Source organism: Mustelus asterias, unplaced genomic scaffold (assembly GCF_964213995.1).
Source record: "Mustelus asterias unplaced genomic scaffold, sMusAst1.hap1.1 HAP1_SCAFFOLD_2240, whole genome shotgun sequence".
Lineage (NCBI taxonomy): Eukaryota > Metazoa > Chordata > Chondrichthyes > Carcharhiniformes > Triakidae > Mustelus > Mustelus asterias.
Window position 1 is genome coordinate 32,501 of NW_027592185.1, and position 19,488 is coordinate 51,988.

At 51.2% G+C, this 19,488-nt stretch overlaps 1 protein-coding gene across 1 annotated transcript in view; it reads right to left on the bottom strand.

The window, feature by feature from the left end:
- Positions 1-19,488, bottom strand: part of LOC144489493 (nucleoside diphosphate kinase A-like) — a 28,359-nt gene that overhangs the window by 1,221 nt on the left and 7,650 nt on the right. The window contains exons 2-3 of the mRNA XM_078207358.1: positions 13,045-13,146; positions 3,612-3,724 (exon numbers count right to left, since the gene is read on the bottom strand). Coding sequence (XP_078063484.1) covers positions 3,612-3,724; positions 13,045-13,146 — 215 coding nt within the window. The remainder of the gene's footprint in view (positions 1-3,611; positions 3,725-13,044; positions 13,147-19,488) is intronic.

Genomic DNA, 19,488 nt, shown 5'->3' on the forward strand with positions numbered 1-19,488 from the left:
AACTGTGCACGGTGCTCCGAGTTTGGTCTAACCGAGGGATACAGAGACCGGAACTGTGAACGGTGCTCCCAGTGCGGTCTAACCGAGGGATACAGAGACCGGAACTGTGCACAGTGCTCCGAGTGTGGTCTAACCGAGGGATACGGAGACTGGAACTGTGCACGGTGCTCCCAGTGTGGTCTAACCGAGGGATACAGAGACCGGAACTGTGCACGGTGCTCCCAGTGTGGTCTAACCGAGGGATAGGGAGGCCGGAACTGTGCACAGTGCTCCCAGTGTGGTCTAACCGAGGGATACGGAGACCGGAACTGTGCATGGTGCTCCCAATGTGGTCTAACCGAGGGATAGGGAGACTGGAACTGTGCACGGTGCTCCCAGTGTGGTCTAACCGAGGGATAGGGAGGCCGGAACTGTGCACAGTGCTCCCAGTGTGGTCTAACCGAGGGATACGGAGACCGGAACTGTGCATGGTGCTCCCAATGTGGTCTAACCGAGGGATAGGGAGACTGGAACTGTGCACGGTGCTCCCAGTGTGGTCTAACCGAGGGATAGGGAGGCCGGAACTGTGCACGGTGCTCCCAGTGTGTTCTAACCGAGGGATACGGAGACTGGAACTGTGCACGGTGCTTCCAGTGTGGTCTAACCGAGGGATACAGAGACCGGAACTGTGCATGGTGCTCTCAATGTGGTCTAACCCAGGGATCATAACTCTCTCTCCTTTATGCTTGCATTGGAAAAAGAGAGGATCAGGCAAGCTCGGAAAGTGTTTATATGGAGAAAGGGGAAATATGAAGACATAAGGCAGTAAAATTAGAGGAGTAAATTGGAAGGAGGTATTCTCGGGGAAATGTACTGAAGAGAGGTGGCAGTTTTTCAAGGAATGTCTGTCTAGGGTTCTACAGGTCAATGTTCCGAGCAGACAGGGAGGAGTTGGTAGGTTAAAGGAACCGTGGTGCACGAAAGCTGTGCGGGACCTAGTCGAGAAGAAAAGGAAAGCATACAAAAGGTTCAGAGAGCTTGGCGAAGATAGGGATCTAGATGAGTATACGGCTTGTAGGAAGGGACTAAAGAAGGAAATTAGGAGAGTCAGAAGGGGTCACGAGAAGGCCTTGGCAAGTAGAATTAAGGAAAACCCTAAGGTGTTCGATAAATATGTGAAGAGTAAAAGGATGAGACGTGACGGAATAGGGCCTATAAAAGGTGAAGGCGGGAAAATCAGTACGGAACCAGTAGAAATGGCAGAGGTGCTTAATGAGTATTTTGCCTCGGTTTTCACAGAGGAGAAGGACCTGGGTGGATGTACTGTGGGCTTGCGGTGGACTGAAAAGATTGAGTATGTGGAATTTAGCAAAGAGGTTGTGCTGGAATCTTTGAATGGCATCAAGATAGATAAGTCGTCGGGTCCGGATGGGATGTACCCCAGGTTACTGTGGAAGGCGAGGGAAGAGATTGCAGAGCCTCTGGCGATGATCTTTGCATCGTCGATGGAGACGGGAGAGGTGCCGGAGGATTGGAGGATTGCGGATGTGGTTCCTATTTTCAAGAAGGGGAATAGGGATAGCCCAGGAAATTACCGACCGGTGAGTCTAACCTCAGTGGTGGGTAAGCTGATGGAGAAGATCCTGAGGGACAAGATTTATGAGCATTTGGAGAGGTTTAGTATGCTCAAAAATACTCAGCATGGCTTTGTCAAAGGCAGATCGTGCTTTACGAGCCTGGTGGAGTTCTTCGAAAATGTGACTAAACACATTGACGAAGGGAAAGCGGGAGATGTGGTTTATATAGATTTTAGCAAGGCGTTCGACAAGGTCCCCCATGCAAGGCTTCTAGAAAAAGTGAGGGGGCATGGGATCCAAGGGGCTGCTACCCTGTGGATCCAGAACTGGCTTGCCCAAAGGAGGCAGAGAGCGGGTATAGATGGGTCTTTTTCTAAATGAAGATCAGTCACCAGTGGAGTGCCCCAGGGATCTGTTCTGGGACCCTTGCTGTTTGTCATTTTCACAAATGACCTGGATGAGGAAGTGGAGGGATGGGTTGGTAAGTTTGCCGACGACACGAAGGTTGGTGGGGTTGTGGATAGTCTGGAGGGATGTCAGAAGTTACAGAGGGACATAGATAGGATGCAAGACCAGGCGGAGAAGTGGCAGATGGACTTCAACCCAGATAAATGCGTAGTGGTCCATTTTGGCAGGTCAAATGGGATGAAGGAGTACAATATAAAGGGAAAGACTCTTAGTACTGTAGAGGATCAGAAGGACCTTGGGGTCCGGGTCCATAGGACTCTAAAATCGGCCCCGCAGGTGGAGGAGGTGGTTAAGAAGGCGTATGGTGTGCTGGCCTTTATCAATCGAGGGATTGAATTTAGGAGTCCGGGGATAATGATGCAGCTTTATAAGACCCTCGTCAGACCCCACTTGGAGTACTGTGCTCAGTTCTGGTCGCCTCATTACAGGAAGGATGTGGAAAAGATTGAAAGGGTGCAGAGGCGATTTACAAGGATGTTGCCTGGATTGAGTGGCATGCCTTATGAGGATAGGCTGAGGGAGCTCGGTCTTTTCTCCTTGGAGAGGCATAGGATGAGAGGAGACCTAATAGAGGTATATAAGATGTTGAGAGGCATAGATCGGGTGGACTCTCAGAGGCTTTTTCCCAGGGTGGAAATGGCTGCTACGAGAGGACACAGGTTTAAGGTGCTGGGGGGTAGGTACAGGGGAAATGTTAGGGGGAAGTTTTTCACACAGAGGGTGGTGGGTGAGTGGAATCGGCTGCCGTCAGTGGTGGTGGAGGCAAACTCAATCGGGTCTTTTAAGAGACCCCTGGGTGAGTACATGGGACTTAATAGGATGGAGGGTTATAGGTAGGCCTAAAAGGTAGGGATATGTTCGGCACAACTTGTGGGGCCGAAGGGCCTGTTTTGTGCTGTGGTTTTCTATGTTTCTATGTTTCTATACGGAGACCGGAACTATGCACGGTGCTCCCAGTGTGGTCTAACCGAGGGATACGGAGACTGGAACTGTGCACGGTGCTCCCAGTGTGGTCTAACCGAGGATATGGAGACTCGAACTGTGCACGGTGCTCCCAGTGTGGTCTAACTGAGGATATGGAGACTCGAACTGTGCACGGTGCTCCCAGTGTGGTCTAACCGAGGATATGGAGACTGGAACTGTGCACGGTGCTCCCAGTGTGGGTCTAACCGAGGGATACGGACCCCGGAACTGAGCACGGTGCTCCCAGTGTGGTCTAACCGAGGGATACGGAGACTGGAACTGTGCACGGTGCTCCCAGTGTGGTCTAACCGAGGGATACGGAGACTGGAACTGTGCACGGTGCTCCCAGTGTGGTCTAACTGAGGGATACGGAGACTGGAACTGTGCACGGTGCTCCCAGTGTGGTCTAACCGAGGGATACGGAGACTGGAACTGTGCACGGTGCTCCCAGTGTGGTCTAACCGAGGGATAGGGAGACTGGAACTGTGCACGGTGCTCCGAGTGTGGTCTAACCGAGGGATACGGAGACTGGAACTGTGCACGGTGCTCCGAGTGTGGTCTAACCGAGGGATACGGAGGTGAGTGCCTCGTGAGCTGTGTGTCTGCTATAACAAGATTGATTACCTTCCCACTTGCACACACAGGTCTCCACGGATGGTTCCGGGTTTGGAGTCTGCAGGGTTTGTTTCACCCATCATATCACGGCCCATCTTCACGATGTTCTGTCCTTCCCAACACTGGAACAGTCAACAAAACAAAGAGAGAATGTTACAACCTCACAGGTAACTCGTAATTAAATACCAGTGTACAGATATCTCCCTGAGAGAGAGAGAGGGGGCTGAGAGACACCAGTCAGTGTACAGATATCTCCCTGAGAGAGAGAGAGAGGGCTGAGAGACACCAGTCAGTGTACAGATATATCCCTGAGAGAGAGAGAGGGGGCTGAGAGACACCAGTCAGTGTACAGATATCTCCCTGAGAGAGAGAGAGGGGGCTGAGAGACACCAGTCAGTGTACAGATATATCCCTGAGAGAGAGAGAGGGGGCTGAGAGACACCAGTCAGTGTACAGATATCTCCCTGAGAGAGAGAGAGGGGGCTGAGAGACACCAGTCAGTGTACAGATATATCCCTGAGAGAGAGAGAGGGGGCTGAGAGACACCAGTCAGTGTACAGATATCTCCCTGAGAGAGAGAGAGGGGGCTGAGAGACACTAGTCAGTGTACAGATATCTCCCTGAGAGAGAGAGAGGGGACTGAGAGACACCAGTCAGTGTACAGATATCTCCCTTAGAGAGAGGGGACTGAGAGACACCAGTCAGTGTACAGATATCTCCCTGAGAGAGAGAGCGGGGACTGAGAGACACCAGTCAGTGTACAGATATCTCCCTGAGAGAGGGGGGACTGAGAGACACCAGTCAGTGTACAGATATCTCCCTGGGAGAGAGAGGGGACTGAGAGACACCAGTCAGTGTACAGATATCTCCCTGAGAGAGAGAGAGGGGACTGAGAGACACCAGTCAGTGTACAGATATCTCCCTGAGAGAGAGAGCGGGGACTGAGAGACACCAGTCAGTCTACAGATATCTCCCTTCGAGAGAGGGGACTGAGAGACACCAGTCAGTGTACAGATATCTCCCTGAGAGAGCGAGGGGACTGAGAGACACCAGTCAGTGTCCAGATATCTCCCTGAGAGAGAGAGAGGGGACTGAGAGACACCAGTCAGTGTACAGATATCTCCCTGAGAGAGAGAGGGGACTGAGAGACACCAGTCAGTGTACAGATATCTCCCTGAGAGAGAGAGAGGACTGAGAGACCACAGTCAGTGTACAGATATCTCCCTGAGAGAGAGAGAGGGAACTGAGAGACAGCAGTCAGTGTACAGATATCTCCCTGGGAGAGAGAGAGGACTGAGAGAAACCAGTCAGTGTACAGATATCTCCCTGGGAGAGAGAGAGGACTGAGAGATGCCAGTCAGTGTACAGATATCTCCCTGAGAGAGGGGACTGTGAGACACCAGTCAGTGTACAGATATCTCCCTGAGAGAGAGGGGGGACTGAGAGACACCAGTCAGTGTACAGATATCTCCCTGGGAGAGAGAGAGGACTGAGAGAAACCAGTCAGTGTACAGATATCTCCCTGGGAGAGAGAGAGGGGACTGAGAGACACCAGTCAGTGTACAGATATCTCCCTGAGAGAGAGAGAGGGGACTGAGAGACACCAGTCAGTGTACAGATATCTCCCTGAGAGGGGACTGAGAGACACCAGTCAGTGTACAGATATCTCCCTGAGAGAGAGAGAGGGGACTGAGAGACACTAGTCAGTGTACAGATATCTCCCTGAGAGAGAGAGAGGGGACTGAGAGACACCAGTCAGTGTACAGATATCTCCCTGAGAGAGAGGGGACTGAGAGACACCAGTCAGTGTACAGATATCTCCCTGGGAGAGAGAGGGGACTGAGAGACACCAGTCAGTATACAGATATCTCCCTGAGAGAGAGAGAGGACTGAGAGACCACAGTCAGTGTACAGATATCTCCCTGAGAGAGAGAGAGAGAGATAACTGAGAGACACCAGTCAGTGTACAGATATCTCCCTGAGAGAGAGGGGGGACTGAGAGACACCAGTCAGTGTACAGATATCTCCCTGGGAGAGAGAGAGGACTGAGAGAAACCAGTCAGTGTACAGATATCTCCCTGGGAGAGAGAGAGGGGACTGAGAGACACCAGTCAGTGTTCAGATATCTCCCTGAGAGAGAGAGAGGGGACTGAGAGACACCAGTCAGTGTACAGATATCTCCCTGAGAGAGAGAGGGACTGAGAGACGCCAGTCAGTGTACAGATATCTCCCTGAGAGAGAGAGGGGACTGAGAGACACCAGTCAGTGTACAGATATCTCCCTGAGAGAGAGAGAGAGAGATAACTGAGAGACACCAGTCAGTGTACAGATATCTCCCTGAGAGAGAGGGGGGACTGAGAGACACCAGTCAGTGTACAGATATCTCCCTGGGAGAGAGAGAGGACTGAGAGAAACCAGTCAGTGTACAGATATCTCCCTGGGAGAGAGAGAGGGGACTGAGAGACACCAGTCAGTGTACAGATATCTCCCTGAGAGAGAGAGAGGGGACTGAGAGACACCAGTCAGTGTACAGATATCTCCCTGAGAGAGAGAGGGGACTGAGAGACGCCAGTCAGTGTACAGATATCTCCCTGAGAGAGAGAGAGGGGACTGAGAGACACCAGTCAGTGTACAGATATCTCCCTGAGAGAGGGGACTGAGAGACACCAGTCAGTGTACAGATATCTCCCTGAGAGAGAGAGAGGGGACTGAGAGACACTAGTCAGTGTACAGATATCTCCCTGAGAGAGAGAGAGGGGACTGAGAGACACCAGTCAGTGTACAGATATCTCCCTGAGAGAGAGAGAGGGGACTGAGAGACACCAGTCAGTGTACAGATATCTCCCTGAGAGAGAGAGAGGGGACTGAGAGACACCAGTCAGTCTACAGATATCTCCCTTAGAGAGAGGGGACTGAGAGACACCAGTCAGTGTACAGATATCTCCCTGAGAGAGAGAGGGGACTGAGAGACACCAGTCAGTGTACAGATATCTCCCTGAGAGAGGGGACTGAGAGACACCGGTCAGTGTCCAGATATCTCCCTGAGAGAGAGAGAGGGGACTGAGAGACACCAGTCAGTGTACAGATATCCCCCTGAGAGAGAGAGAGAGGGGACTGAGAGACACCAGTCAGTGTACAGATATCTCTCTGAGAGAGAGAGGGGACTGAGAGACACCAGTCAGTGTACAGATATCTCTCTGAGAGAGAGAGGGGACTGAGAGACACCAGTCAGTGTACAGATATCTCCCTGAGAGAGGGAGAGGGGACTGAGAGACACCAGTCAGTGTACAGATATCTCCCTGAGAGAGGGAGAGGGGACTGAGAGACATCAGTCAATGTACAGATATCTCCCCATGAGAGGGGACTGAGAGACACCAGTCAGTGTACAGATATCTCCCTGAGAGAGAGAGGACTGAGAGACACCAGTCAGTGTACAGATATCTCTCTGAGAGAGAGAGGGGACTGAGAGACACCAGTCAGTGTACAGATATCTCCCTGAGAGAGGGAGAGGGGACTGAGAGACACCAGTCAGTGTACAGATATCTCCCTGAGAGAGGGAGAGGGGACTGAGAGACATCAGTCAGTGTACAGATATCTCCCTGAGAGAGGGAGAGGGGACTGAGAGACACCAGTCAGTGTACAGATATCTCCCTGAGAGAGAGGGGGGACTGAGGGACACCAGTCAGTGTACAGATATCTCCCTGAGAGAGAGGGGACTGAGAGACACCAGTCAGTGTACAGATATCTCCCTGAGAGAGAGAGAGGGGACTGAGAGACACCAGTCAGTGTACAGATATCTCCCTGAGAGAGAGAGGGGACTGAGAGACACCAGTCAGTGTACAGATATCTCCCTGAGAGAGAGAGAAGGGACTGAGAGACACCAGTCAGTGTACAGATATCTCCCTGAGAGAGAGAGAGAGGGAACTGAGAGACACCAGTCAGTGTACAGATATCTCCCTGAGAGAGAGAGAGGGGACTGAGAGACACCAGTCAGTGTACAGATATCTCTCTGAGAGAGAGAGAGGGGACTGAGAGACACCAGTCAGTGTACAGATATCTCCCTGAGAGAGAGAGAGAGGGAACTGAGAGACACCAGTCAGTGTACAGATATCTCTCTGAGAGAGAGAGGGGACTGAGAGACACCAGTCTGTGTACAGATATCTCCCTGAGAGAGAGAGAGGGGACTGAGAGACACCAGTCTGTGTACAGATTGATGCGCGACAATAAGCACATGGAACCAAGGCTTCGGTATTGAAGGTTTTAATAGAGTAACAATGGAACTACTAACACGAATACACCAGTTCAGACTGAAGGGGTCCTGCCGGAGCAGGGGGTCTTATACCCTGCCACCGGAGGCGGGACCCCACTGGAATGTGCCATGATAACTCTTATAACAGGTAAACACCCTAACCCAACAACATTGTACAACCCCCACAGTAACAACACCCTAGCCCAACAGTAACATAGTAACAAACCCCAGTGGTGAACCAACGATGGTTCACCACATTCACCCCTCCTTTAAGAACAAAAGGTGGCGGGGTGGACGAAAAGCAGGTCATATAAACAGACAATAACAGAAAAATCACAGGATTCACAAGTCCAGACGGTCTGGAGGACCACACCGACGCTGCGATCTCCTCAACACCGGTTGCGAAACCGGAGCAGGTGCCGATCTCTTCAACACCGGTTGCGAAACCGGAGCAGGTGCTTGTGGTGGCGCTCTTTCCAAAGCAACGTCTGGCTGTCCCCTCAAGGACTCCCGGGCCGGCCGGCCCTGGTGAGGCGATGGTGCAGGGGATCCTGGAACGTTTGGTGGTGGTGGTGGTGGTGATGATGGTGGCGCCGATCTCCGAGTCTCAGGCAAGCTGTACATGGGAGTAAAAGTGTTATGCACTGGTCCCGGTGCTGACCGCGCCACGTCTGGGGAAGTAATGAGGAGTAGTGGATCTGTGACTGGGGGAATAGGAGCGACAGGAGTTGCTACGTCCCCTGCGGGCGCCAGGTCTCTAATGGAGACAGTGTCCTCTCGCCCGTCAGGATATGCCACATAGGCATACTGAGGGTTGGCGTGGAGGAGTTGGACCGGTTCGACCAAGGGGTCGGACTTGCGAGCCCTCACATGGCGCCGCAGAAGGACGGGTCCTGGGTACGTCAACCAGGCTGGTAAAGATATCCCCGAGGACGACTTCCGAGGGAATGAGAACATCCTCTCGTGGGGAGTAGCATTGGTTGCCGTACACAGGAGGGAGTGGATAGAATGGAGCGCATTTGGAAGGACCTCCTGCCAACGGGAGACTGGAAGGCCCCTGGATTTCAGTGCCAGTAGGACAGCCTTCCAGACTGTAGCATTCTCCCTTTCCACCTGTCCGTTACCCCTAGGGTTGTAGCTCGTGGTTCTACTAGAGGCAATCCCGAATGAGAGCAGGAATTGCCTCAAGTCGTTGCTCATGAACGACGAGCCCCTGTCGCTATGAATGTAGCAGGGGTACCCGAACAGGGTAAAAAGTTCACTGAAAACCTTAATGACGGTGGCAGTTGACGTGTCCGCACAGGGGACAACAAACGGAAACCGGGAATACTCGTCTATTATATTGAGAAAATAGACATTCCGGTCCGTTGAGGGAAGGGGGCCCTTAAAATCCACACTCAGCCTCTCAAAAGGGCGAGTGGCCTTGACCAAATGTGCCCGGTCTGGTCGATAAAAGTGTGGTTTGCATTCTGCGCAAATCCGACAGCTTCTAGTCACTGACCTGACATCCTCCACCGAGTAGGGCAGGTTGCGGGCTTTGATGAAGTGGTAGAGTCTGGTGACTCCAGGATGACACAGATCATTGTGGAGAGCCTTCAAGCGGTCCTCCTGCATGATGGCGCATGTTCCGCGCGAGAGGGCATCCGAGGGCTCATTGAGCTTCCCTGGACGATACATAATATCGTAATTATAGGTGGAGAGCTCAATTCTCCACCGCAAGATCTTATCGTTCTTGATCTTGCCCCTCTGCGTGTTACTGAACATAAACGCCACGGATCGTTGATCCGTGATCAGGGTGAACCGCTTACCTGCCAGGTAATGGCGCCAGTGTCTGACTGCCTCCACAATGGCCTGAGCCTCCTTTTCCACCGCTGAGTGCCGAATTTCTGGGCCTTGAAGGGTGCGGGAAAAGAACGCGACGGGCCTGCCTGCCTGGTTTAGTGTGGCGGCTAGGGCGAAGTCAGATGCATCACTCTCCACCTGGAAAGGGATGGATTCATCCACCGCGTGCATCGTGGCTTTCGAGATGTCGCTCTTCAAAACCTTGAAGGCCAATTGGGCCTCCGGCGTAAGTGGGAAGGTCGTGGACTTAATGAGCGGACGAGCTTTGTCCGCGTAGTTGGGGACCCACTGTGCATAATACGAAAAGAAGCCGAGGCATCTCCTCAGTGCTTTCGTGCTAGCGGGCAAGGGAAGTTCAGTGAGTGGGCGCATACGGTCTGGATCAGGGCCAATGACCCCGTTTTCCACCACGTATCCGAGGATGGCTAACCTACGCGTACGGAATACGCACTTCTCCCTGTTATAGGTCAGATTCAGGCGAGATGCAGTGCGCAGAAAGTGTTGGAGATTCGTGTCGTGGTCCTGCTGGTCATGGCCGCAGATGGTGACGTTATCCAGGTACGGGAAGGTAGCCCGCAACCCGTTCTGGTCCACCATTCGGTCCATAGCACGCTGGAAGACCGAGACCCCATTGGTGACACCAAATGGAACCCTGAGGAATTGGTATAGATGACCATCCGCCTCAAAAGCCGTATATTGTCGGTCCTCTGGGCGGATGGGGAGTTGATGGTAGGCGGACTTAAGGTCTATGGTAGAAAACACTCGGTACTGCGCAATCTGATTGACCATATCAGAAATGCGCGGGAGAGGATACGCATCCAGCTGCGTGTATCTATTAATGGTCTGACTATAGTCGATGACCATCCGAGGTTTGTTCCCGCTTTTGACTACCACGACCTGCGCTCTCCACGGACTAGCACTGGCCTGTATGATCCCTTCCTTGAGGAGCCGCTGAACCTCAGATCTAATAAAGATCCGGTCCTCAGCGCTGTAACGCCTACTTTTAGTAGCGATGGGCTTGCAGCCAGGTACCAGATTTTTAAAAAGAGATGGTGTCGTGATCTTCAGGGTGGATAGATTGCACGCGGGGCGCTTTGGGCAATTTGGAGGCTGCGGCTGATTCCCTACTGCCAGTGAAGGGAGTGGCCCACCGTACTGTAGGATCACACTCCTCATGTGGGCCATAAAGTTTAGTCCGAGGAGAATTGGCGCGCAAAGGTGAGGTAACACAAGGAGCCTGTATTGCTCGTAAATTGTGCCCTGTACCTCAAGAGTTACCATACATCGTCCTTGGATCGGTACAGACCGGGACCGTGATGCCATGGAAATTGTCTGCTTGGCAGGGAGAATCCGGAGTCCACACCTTTTAGCAGTTTCAGGGTGTATGAAACTTTCGGTGCTCCCACTGTCAAACAGACAATTCACAGTTCTGCCACTAACCTTTACCTCCATCATGGAATGTTCCAGTCTGAAATGCCTGGTCTGATCCAGGGAGATCGACGCCACCGTTGGCCCCTGGGCGTCACTGCATGCTGCCGATGTGGATGCTGAGGACCCCTGCTGGTCGCTGCTGCATGCTGCCGATGTGGATGCTGAGGACCCCTGCTGGTCACTCCTAGTCGTCGTGGACCATGATGGCCGCCCCCATGAATCGCATGTGGGCGAGGGCGCCAAGCGCAGCGACTCCTGGTGGTCTTCCTCCTCCTCCGTCAGCCACAATGGCGCCGTCCTGGATTCGCACGTGGTCGGACCTCGTGGGTACTGCGATGCCGAAGGAGATTGTCTCCGTTCTGGAGGGTTACAAGCTGCACTGCCGTTTTTAGACTTAGACCAAGCTACACTGCCGTTTTTAGGTTTGGACCTGCAGACTTTGCCATAGTGGCCTTTTTTACCGCACTGGCTGCAGATTGCCGTTCTTGCCGGACACTGTTGCCGTGGATGCTTGGCCCCTCCACAAAAATAGCATCGCTGGCCACCTGGAGCTGCCGCCGTCGTCGAATCGATCTGGGAGCGCGGGTTCGCGGGGCGAGGAGGGAGCTGAGCTTGCTCCAACCACGTTGACTGCACGTGGTCCTCGGGGTACAGCGCCAAGCTCTTCGACGCCGCCTCCAACCTCACGGCCATCCCCATTGCCTGGGTCAAGTTGAGTTTCCCCTTTTCCAGCAATTTAAGCCTGATGTACGAGGACCCTACCCCTGCTACGAACGCGTCTCGGGCGAGGTCGTACATATATTGTTCGGCTGATACGTCCTTACAATCGCAACCCCTGGCAAGCTGCAGGAGCTCATTGGCATAGTCCTCCATGGTTTCGCCCGACTGCCGACGTCGTGTAGCGAGGAGGTAACGAGCGTGTATCTCGTTGGGTGGCTTCGTGTATCTTTTTTTTAGGAGCTCGACGGCACCCTGGTAAGTGGGAGCTGCACGAATGGCTAGGTAAATCGTGTCGCTTACCCTTGCGTGGAGGACCTGGAGTTTATCACTGTCTGTAGTGATAGCTACCGAGGCTGCCAGGTAGTCCTCAAAGCACTTCCACCAATGGTCGAATGTGTTAGCTGCACCGACCGCACGTGGGTCCAGTGTCAGACGATCCGGTTTTAGAATCTGTTCCATACTCTCTGTTTTTCTTCTTGTTGCACAGTTGTGAGTTTTCTGTTTACTTTATTAAATTGATGCGCGACAATAAGCACATGGAACCAAGGCTTCGGTATTGAAGGCTTTAATAAAGTAACAAGGGAACTACTAACACGAATACACCAGTTCAGACTGAAGGGGTCCTGCCGGAGCAGGGGGTCTTATACCTCGCCACCGGAGGCGGGACCCCACTGGAATGTGCCATGATAACTCTTAGGACAGGTAAACACCCTAACCCAACAACATAGTACAACCCCCACAGTAACAACACCCTAGCCCAACAGTAACATAGTAACAAACCCCAGTGGTGAACCAACGATGGTTCACCACAACCAGTCAGTGTACAGATATCTCCCTGAGAGAGAGGGGACTGAGAGACACCAGTCAGTGTACAGATATCTCCCTGAGAGAGAGAGAGGGGACTGAGAGACAGCAGTCAGTGTACAGATATCTCCCTGAGAGAGAGAGGGGGGACTGAGAGACAGCAGTCAGTGTACAGATATCTCCCTGAGAGAGAGAGGGGTCTGAGAGACACCAGTCAGTGTACAGATATCTCCCTGAGAGAGAGAGGGGGGACTGAGAGACACCAGTCAGTGTACAGATATCTCCCTGAGAGAGAGGGGACTGAGAGACACCAGTCAGTGTACAGATATCTCCCTGAGAGAGAGAGAGTCAGTGTACAGACAGTGGATTGGGAGATGAGAAATGTGAGACACTTACCATTGCTACAAAGGGACCTGCTGCAGTAAATGAGCAAAGACCAGCGTAAAAAGGCTTGTCCTTCAGATCGATGTAATGCTGTTTGGCTAGATCCTCGGTGGGCTAAAAATAACACAGCAAAAATATTCAGAAAGATAAAATCTCTGTTGCAGTGTTACAGTGAATGATATATCAGTGTGTTACAGTGAGGAGTGTGGGGTATATCAGTGTGTTACAGTGAGGGGTGTGGGGTATATCAGAGTGTTACAGTGAGGGGTGTGGGATATATCAGTGTGTTACAGTGAGGGGTGTGGGGTATATCAGTGTGTTACAGTGAGGGGTGTGGGGTATATCAGAGTGTTACAGTGAGGGGTGTGGGATATATCAGTGTGTTACAGTGAGGGGTGTGGGGTATATCAGTGTTACAGTGAGGGGTGTGGGGTGTATCAGTGTTACAGTGAGGGGTGTGGGATATATCAGAGTGTTACAGTGAGGGGTGTGGGATATATCAGAGTGTTACAGTGAGGGGTGTGGGATATATCAGAGTGTCACAGTGAGTGGTGTGGGGTATATCAGAGTGTCACAGTGAGGGGTGTGGGGTATATCAGAGTGTTACAGTGAGGGGTGTGGGATATATCAGAGTGTTACAGTGAGGGGTGTGGGATATATCAGAGTGTTACAGTGAGGGGTGTGGGATATATCAGAGTGTCACAGTGAGTGGTGTGGGGTATATCAGAGTGTTACAGTGAGGGGTGTGGGATATATCAGAGTGTTACAGTGAGGGGTGTGGGGTATATCAGTGTTACAGTGAGGGGTGTGGGGTATATCAGTGTTACAGTGAGGGGTGTGGGGTATATCAGTGTTACAGTGAGGGGTGTGGGGTATATCAGTGTTACAGTGAGGGGTGTGGGGTATATCAGAGTGTTACAGTGAGGGGTGTGGGGTATATCAGAGTGTGACAGTGAGGGGTGTGGGGTATATCAGTGTTACAGTGAGGGGTGTGGGGTATATCAGAGTGTTACAGTGAGGGGTGTGGGGTATATCAGTGTTACAGTGAGGGGTGTGGGGTATATCAGAGTGTTACAGTGAGGGGTGTGGGGTATATCAGTGTTACAGTGAGGGGTGTGGGGTATATCAGAGTGTGACAGTGAGGGGTGTGGGGTGTATCAGAGTGTTACAGTGAGGGGTGTGGGGTATATCAGTGTTACAGTGAGGGGTGTGGGGTATATCAGTGTTACAGTGAGGGGTGCGGGGTGTATCAGTGTTACAGTGAGGGGTGTGGGATATATCAGAGTGTTACAGTGAGGGGTGTGGGGTATATCAGTGTGTTACAGTGAGGGGTGTGGGATATATCAGAGTGTTACAGTGAGGGGTGTGGGGTATATCAGAGTGTTACAGTGAGGGGTGTGGGGTATATCAGAGTGTTACAGTGAGGGGTGTGGGGTATATCAGAGTGTTACAGTGAGGGGTGTGGGGTATATCAGAGTGTTACAGTGAGGGGTGTGGGGTATATCAGAGTGTTACAGTGAGGGGTGTGGGGTATATCAGTGTGTTACAGTGAGGGGTGTGGGGTATATCAGTGTTACAGTGAGGGGTGTGGGATATATCAGAGTGTTACAGTGAGGGGTGTGGGATATATCAGAGTGTTACAGTGAGGGGTGTGGGTATATCAGAGTGTAACAGTGAGGGGTGTGGGATATATCAGAGTGTTACAGTGAGGGGTGTGGGATATATCAGAGTGTTACAGTGAGGGGTGTGGGGTATATCAGAGTGTTACAGTGAGGGGTGTGGGGTATATCAGAGTGTTACAGTGAGGGGTGTGGGGTATATCAGAGTGTTACAGTGAGGGGGTGTGGGATATATCAGAGTGTTACAGTGAGGGGTGTGGGGTATATCAGAGTGTTACAGTGAGGGGGTGTGGGATATATCAGAGTGTTACAGTGAGGGGTGTGGGGTATATCAGAGTGTTACAGTGAGGGGTGTGGGGTATATCAGTGTTACAGTGAGGGGTGTGGGGTATATCAGAGTGTTACAGTGAGGGGTGTGGGGTATATCAGAGTGTTACAGTGAGGGGTGTGGGATATATCAGAGTGTTACAGTGAGGGGTGTGGGGTATATCAGAGTGTTACAGTGAGGGGTGTGGGGTATATCAGTGTTACAGTGAGGGGTGTGGGATATATCAGTGTGTTACAGTGAGGGGTGTGGGGTATATCAGTGTGTTACAGTGAGGGGTGTGGGGTATATCAGTGTGTTACAGTGAGGGGTGTGGGGTATATCAGAGTGTAACAGTGAGGGGTGTGGGATATATCAGAGTGTTACAGTGAGGGGTGTGGGATATATCAGAGTGTTACAGTGAGGGGTGTGGGGTATATCAGAGTGTTACAGTGAGGGGTGTGGGGTATATCAGTGTTACAGTGAGGGGTGTGGGGTATATCAGAGTGTTACAGTGAGGGGTGTGGGGTCTATCAGTGTTACAGTGAGGGGTGTGGGGTATATCAGTGTGTTACAGTGAGGGGAGTGGGATATATCAGAGTGTTACAGTGAGGGGTGTGGGATATATCAGAGTGTTACAGTGAGGGGTGTGGGGTATATCAGAGTGTTACAGTGAGGGGTGTGGGGTATATCAGAGTGTTACAGTGAGGGGTGTGGGGTATATCAGAGTGTTACAGTGAGGGGTGTGGGGTATATCAGAGTGTTACAGTGAGGGGTGTGGGGTATATCAGAGTGTTACAGTGAGGGGTGTGGGGTATATCAGAGTGTTACAGTGAGGGGTGTGGGGTATATCAGAGTGTTACAGTGAGGGGTGTGGGGTATATCAGAGTGTTACAGTGAGGGGTGTGGGGTATATCAGAGTGTTACAGTGAGGGGTGTGGGGTATATCAGAGTGTTACAGTGAGGGGTGTGGGATATATCAGTGTTACAGTGAGGGGTGTGGGGTATATCAGAGTGTTACAGTGAGGGGTGTGGGGTATATCAGTGTTACAGTGAGGGGTGTGGGGTATATCAGTGTTACAGTGAGGGGTGTGGGGTATATCAGTGTGTTACAGTGAGGGGGTGTGGGGTATATCAGAGTGTTACAGTGAGAGGTGTGGGATATATCAGTGTTACAGTGAGGGGTGTGGGGTATATCAGAGTGTTACAGTGAGGGGTGTGGGGTATATCAGTGTTACAGTGAGGGGTGTGGGGTATATCAGAGTGTTACAGTGAGGGGTGTGGGGTATATCAGAGTGTTACAGTGAGGGGTGTGGGGTATATCAGAGTGTTACAGTGAGGGATGTGGGATATATCAGAGTGTTACAGTGAGAGGTGTGGGATATATCAGTGTTACAGTGAGGGGTGTGGGGTATATCAGAGTGTTACAGTGAGGGGTGTGGGGTATATCAGAGTGTTACAGTGAGAGGTGTGGGATATATCAGTGTTACAGTGAGGGGTGTGGGGTATATCAGAGTGTTACAGTGAGGGGTGTGGGGTATATCAGTGTTACAGTGAGGGGTGTGGGGTATATCAGTGTTACAGCGAGGGGTGTGGGATATATCAGAGTGTTACAGTGAGGGGTGTGGGGTATATCAGAGTGTTACAGTGAGGGGTGTGGGGTATATCAGAGTGTTACAGTGAGGGGTGTGGGGTATATCAGAGTGTTACAGTGAGGGGTGTATGGTATATCAGAGTGTTACAGTGAGGGGTGTGGGGTATATCAGAGTGTTACAGTGAGGGGTGTGGGGTATATCAGTGTTACAGTGAGGGGTGTGGGATATATCAGAGTGTTACAGTGAGGGGTGTGGGATATATCAGAGTGTTACAGTGAGGGGTGTGGGATATATCAGTGTGTTACAGTGAGGGGTGTGGTGTATATCAGAGTGTTACAGTGAGGGGTGTGGGATATATCAGAGTGTTACAGTGAGGGGTGTGGGGTATATCAGAGTGTTACAGTGAGGGGTGTGGGATATATCAGTGTTACAGTGAGGGGTGTGGGATATATCAGTGTTACAGTGAGGGGTGTGTGGTATATCAGAGTGTTACAGTGAGGGGTGTGGGGTATATCAGAGTGTTACAGTGAGGGGTGTGGGGTATATCAGTGTTACAGTGAGGGGTGTGGGGTATATCAGAGTGTTACAGTGAGGGGTGTGGGGTATATCAGAGTGTTACAGTGAGGGGTGTGGGGTATATCAGTGTTACAGTGAGGGGTGTGGGATATATCAGTGTTACAGTGAGGGGTGTGGGGTATATCAGTGTTACAGTGAGGGGTGTGGGGTATATCAGTGTTACAGTGAGAGGTGTGGGGTATATCAGTGTTACAGTGAGGGGTGTGGGGTATATCAGTGTTACAGCGAGGGGTGTGGGGTATATCAGTGTTACAGCGAGGGGTGTGGGGTATATCAGTGTTACAGTGAGGGGTGTGGGGTATATCAGAGTGTTACAGTGAGGGGTGTGGGGTATATCAGTGTTACAGTGAGGGGTGTGGGGTATATCAGTGTTACAGTGAGGGGTGTGGGGTATATCAGTGTTACAGTGAGGGGTGTGGGGTATATCAGTGTTACAGTGAGGGGTGTGGGGTATATCAGTGTTACAGCGAGGGGTATGGGGTATATCAGTGTTACAGCGAGGGGTGTGGGGTATATCAGTGTTACAGTGAGGGGTGTGGGGTATATCAGTGTTACAGTGAGGGGTGTGGGATATATCAGTGTTACAGTGAGGGGTGTGGGGTATATCAGTGTTACAGTGAGGGGTATGGGGTATATCAGTGTTACAGCGAGGGGTGTGGGGTATATCAGTGTTACAGTGAGGGGTGTGGGATATATCAGTGTGTTACAGTGAGGGGTGTGGGATATATCAGAGTGTTACAGTGAGGGGTATGGGGTATATCAGAGTGTTACAGTGAGGGGTGTGGGGTATATCAGTGTTACAGTGAGGGGTGTGGGGTATATCAGTGTTACAGTGAGGGGTGTGGGGTATATCAGTGTGTTACAGTGAGGGGTGTGGGGTATATCAGAGTGTTACAGTGAGGGGTGTGGGGTATATCAGAGTGTTACAGTGAGGGGTGTGGGGTATATCAGAGTGTTACAGTGAGGGGTATGGGGTATATCAGAGTGTTACAGTGAGGGGTGTGGGGTATATCAGTGTTACAGTGAGGGGTGTGGGGTATATCAGAGTGTTACAGTGAGGGGTGTGGGGTATATCAGAGTGTTACAGTGATGGGTATGGGGTATATCAGAGTGTTACAGTGAGGGGTGTGGGGTATATCAGTGTTACAGTGAGGGGTATGGGGTATATCAGAGTGTTACAGTGAGGGGTGTGGGGTATATCAGTGTTACAGTGAGGGGTATGGGGTATATCAGAGTGTTACAGTGAGGGGTGTGGGGTATATCAGTGTTACAGTGAGGGGTGTGGGGTATATCAGAGTGTTACAGTGAGGGGTGTGGGGTATATCAGAGTGTTACAGTGAGGGGTGTGGGGTATATCAGAGTGTTACAGTGAGGGGTATGGGGTATATCAGAGTGTTACAGTGAGGGGTGTGGGGTATATCAGAGTGTTACAGTGAGGGGTGTGGGGTATATCAGAGTGTTACAGTGAGGGGTGTGGGTATATCAGAGTGTTACAGTGAGGGGTGTGGGGTATATCAGAGTGTTACAGTGAGGGGTGTGGGGTATATCAGAGTGTTACAGTGAGGGGTGTGGGGTATATCAGTGTTACAGTGAGGGGTGTGGGGTATATCAGAGTGTTACAGTGAGGGGTGTGGGGTATATCATAGAACATAGAACATAGAACATTAGCGAATGTTGTCCCATTGTTTAAGAAGGGGAACAGAGACTTCCCCGGGAATTATAGACCGGTGAGTCTCACTTCTGTTGTCGGCAAGATGTTGGAAAAAATTATAAGGGATAGGATTTATAGTTATTTGGAGAGTAATGAATTGATAGGTGATAGTCAGCATGGTTTTGTGGCAGGTAGGTCGTGCCTTACTAACCTTATTGAGTTTTTTGAGAAAGTGACCAAGGAGGTGGATGGGGGCAAGGCAGTGGATGTGGTATATATGGATTTTAGTAAGGCGTTTGATAAGGTTCACCATGGTAGGCTTCTGCAGAAAATGCAGATGTATGGGATTGGGGGTGATCTAGGAAATTGGATCAGGAATTGGCTAGCGGATAGGAAACAGAGGGTGGTGGTTGATAGTAAATATTCATCATGGAGTGCGGTTACAAGTGGTGTACCTCAGGGATCTGTTTTTGGGGCCACTGCTGTTTGTAATATTTATTAATGATCTGGATGAGGGTATAGTTGGGTGGATTAGCAAATTTGCTGATGACACCAAAGTCGGTGGTGTGGTAGACAGTGAGGAAGGGTGTCGTAGTTTGCAGGAAGACTTAGACAGGTTGCAAAGTTGGGCCGAGAGGTGGCGGATGGAGTTTAATGCGGAGAAGTGTGAGGTAATTCACTTTGGTAGGAATAACAGATGTGTTGAGTATA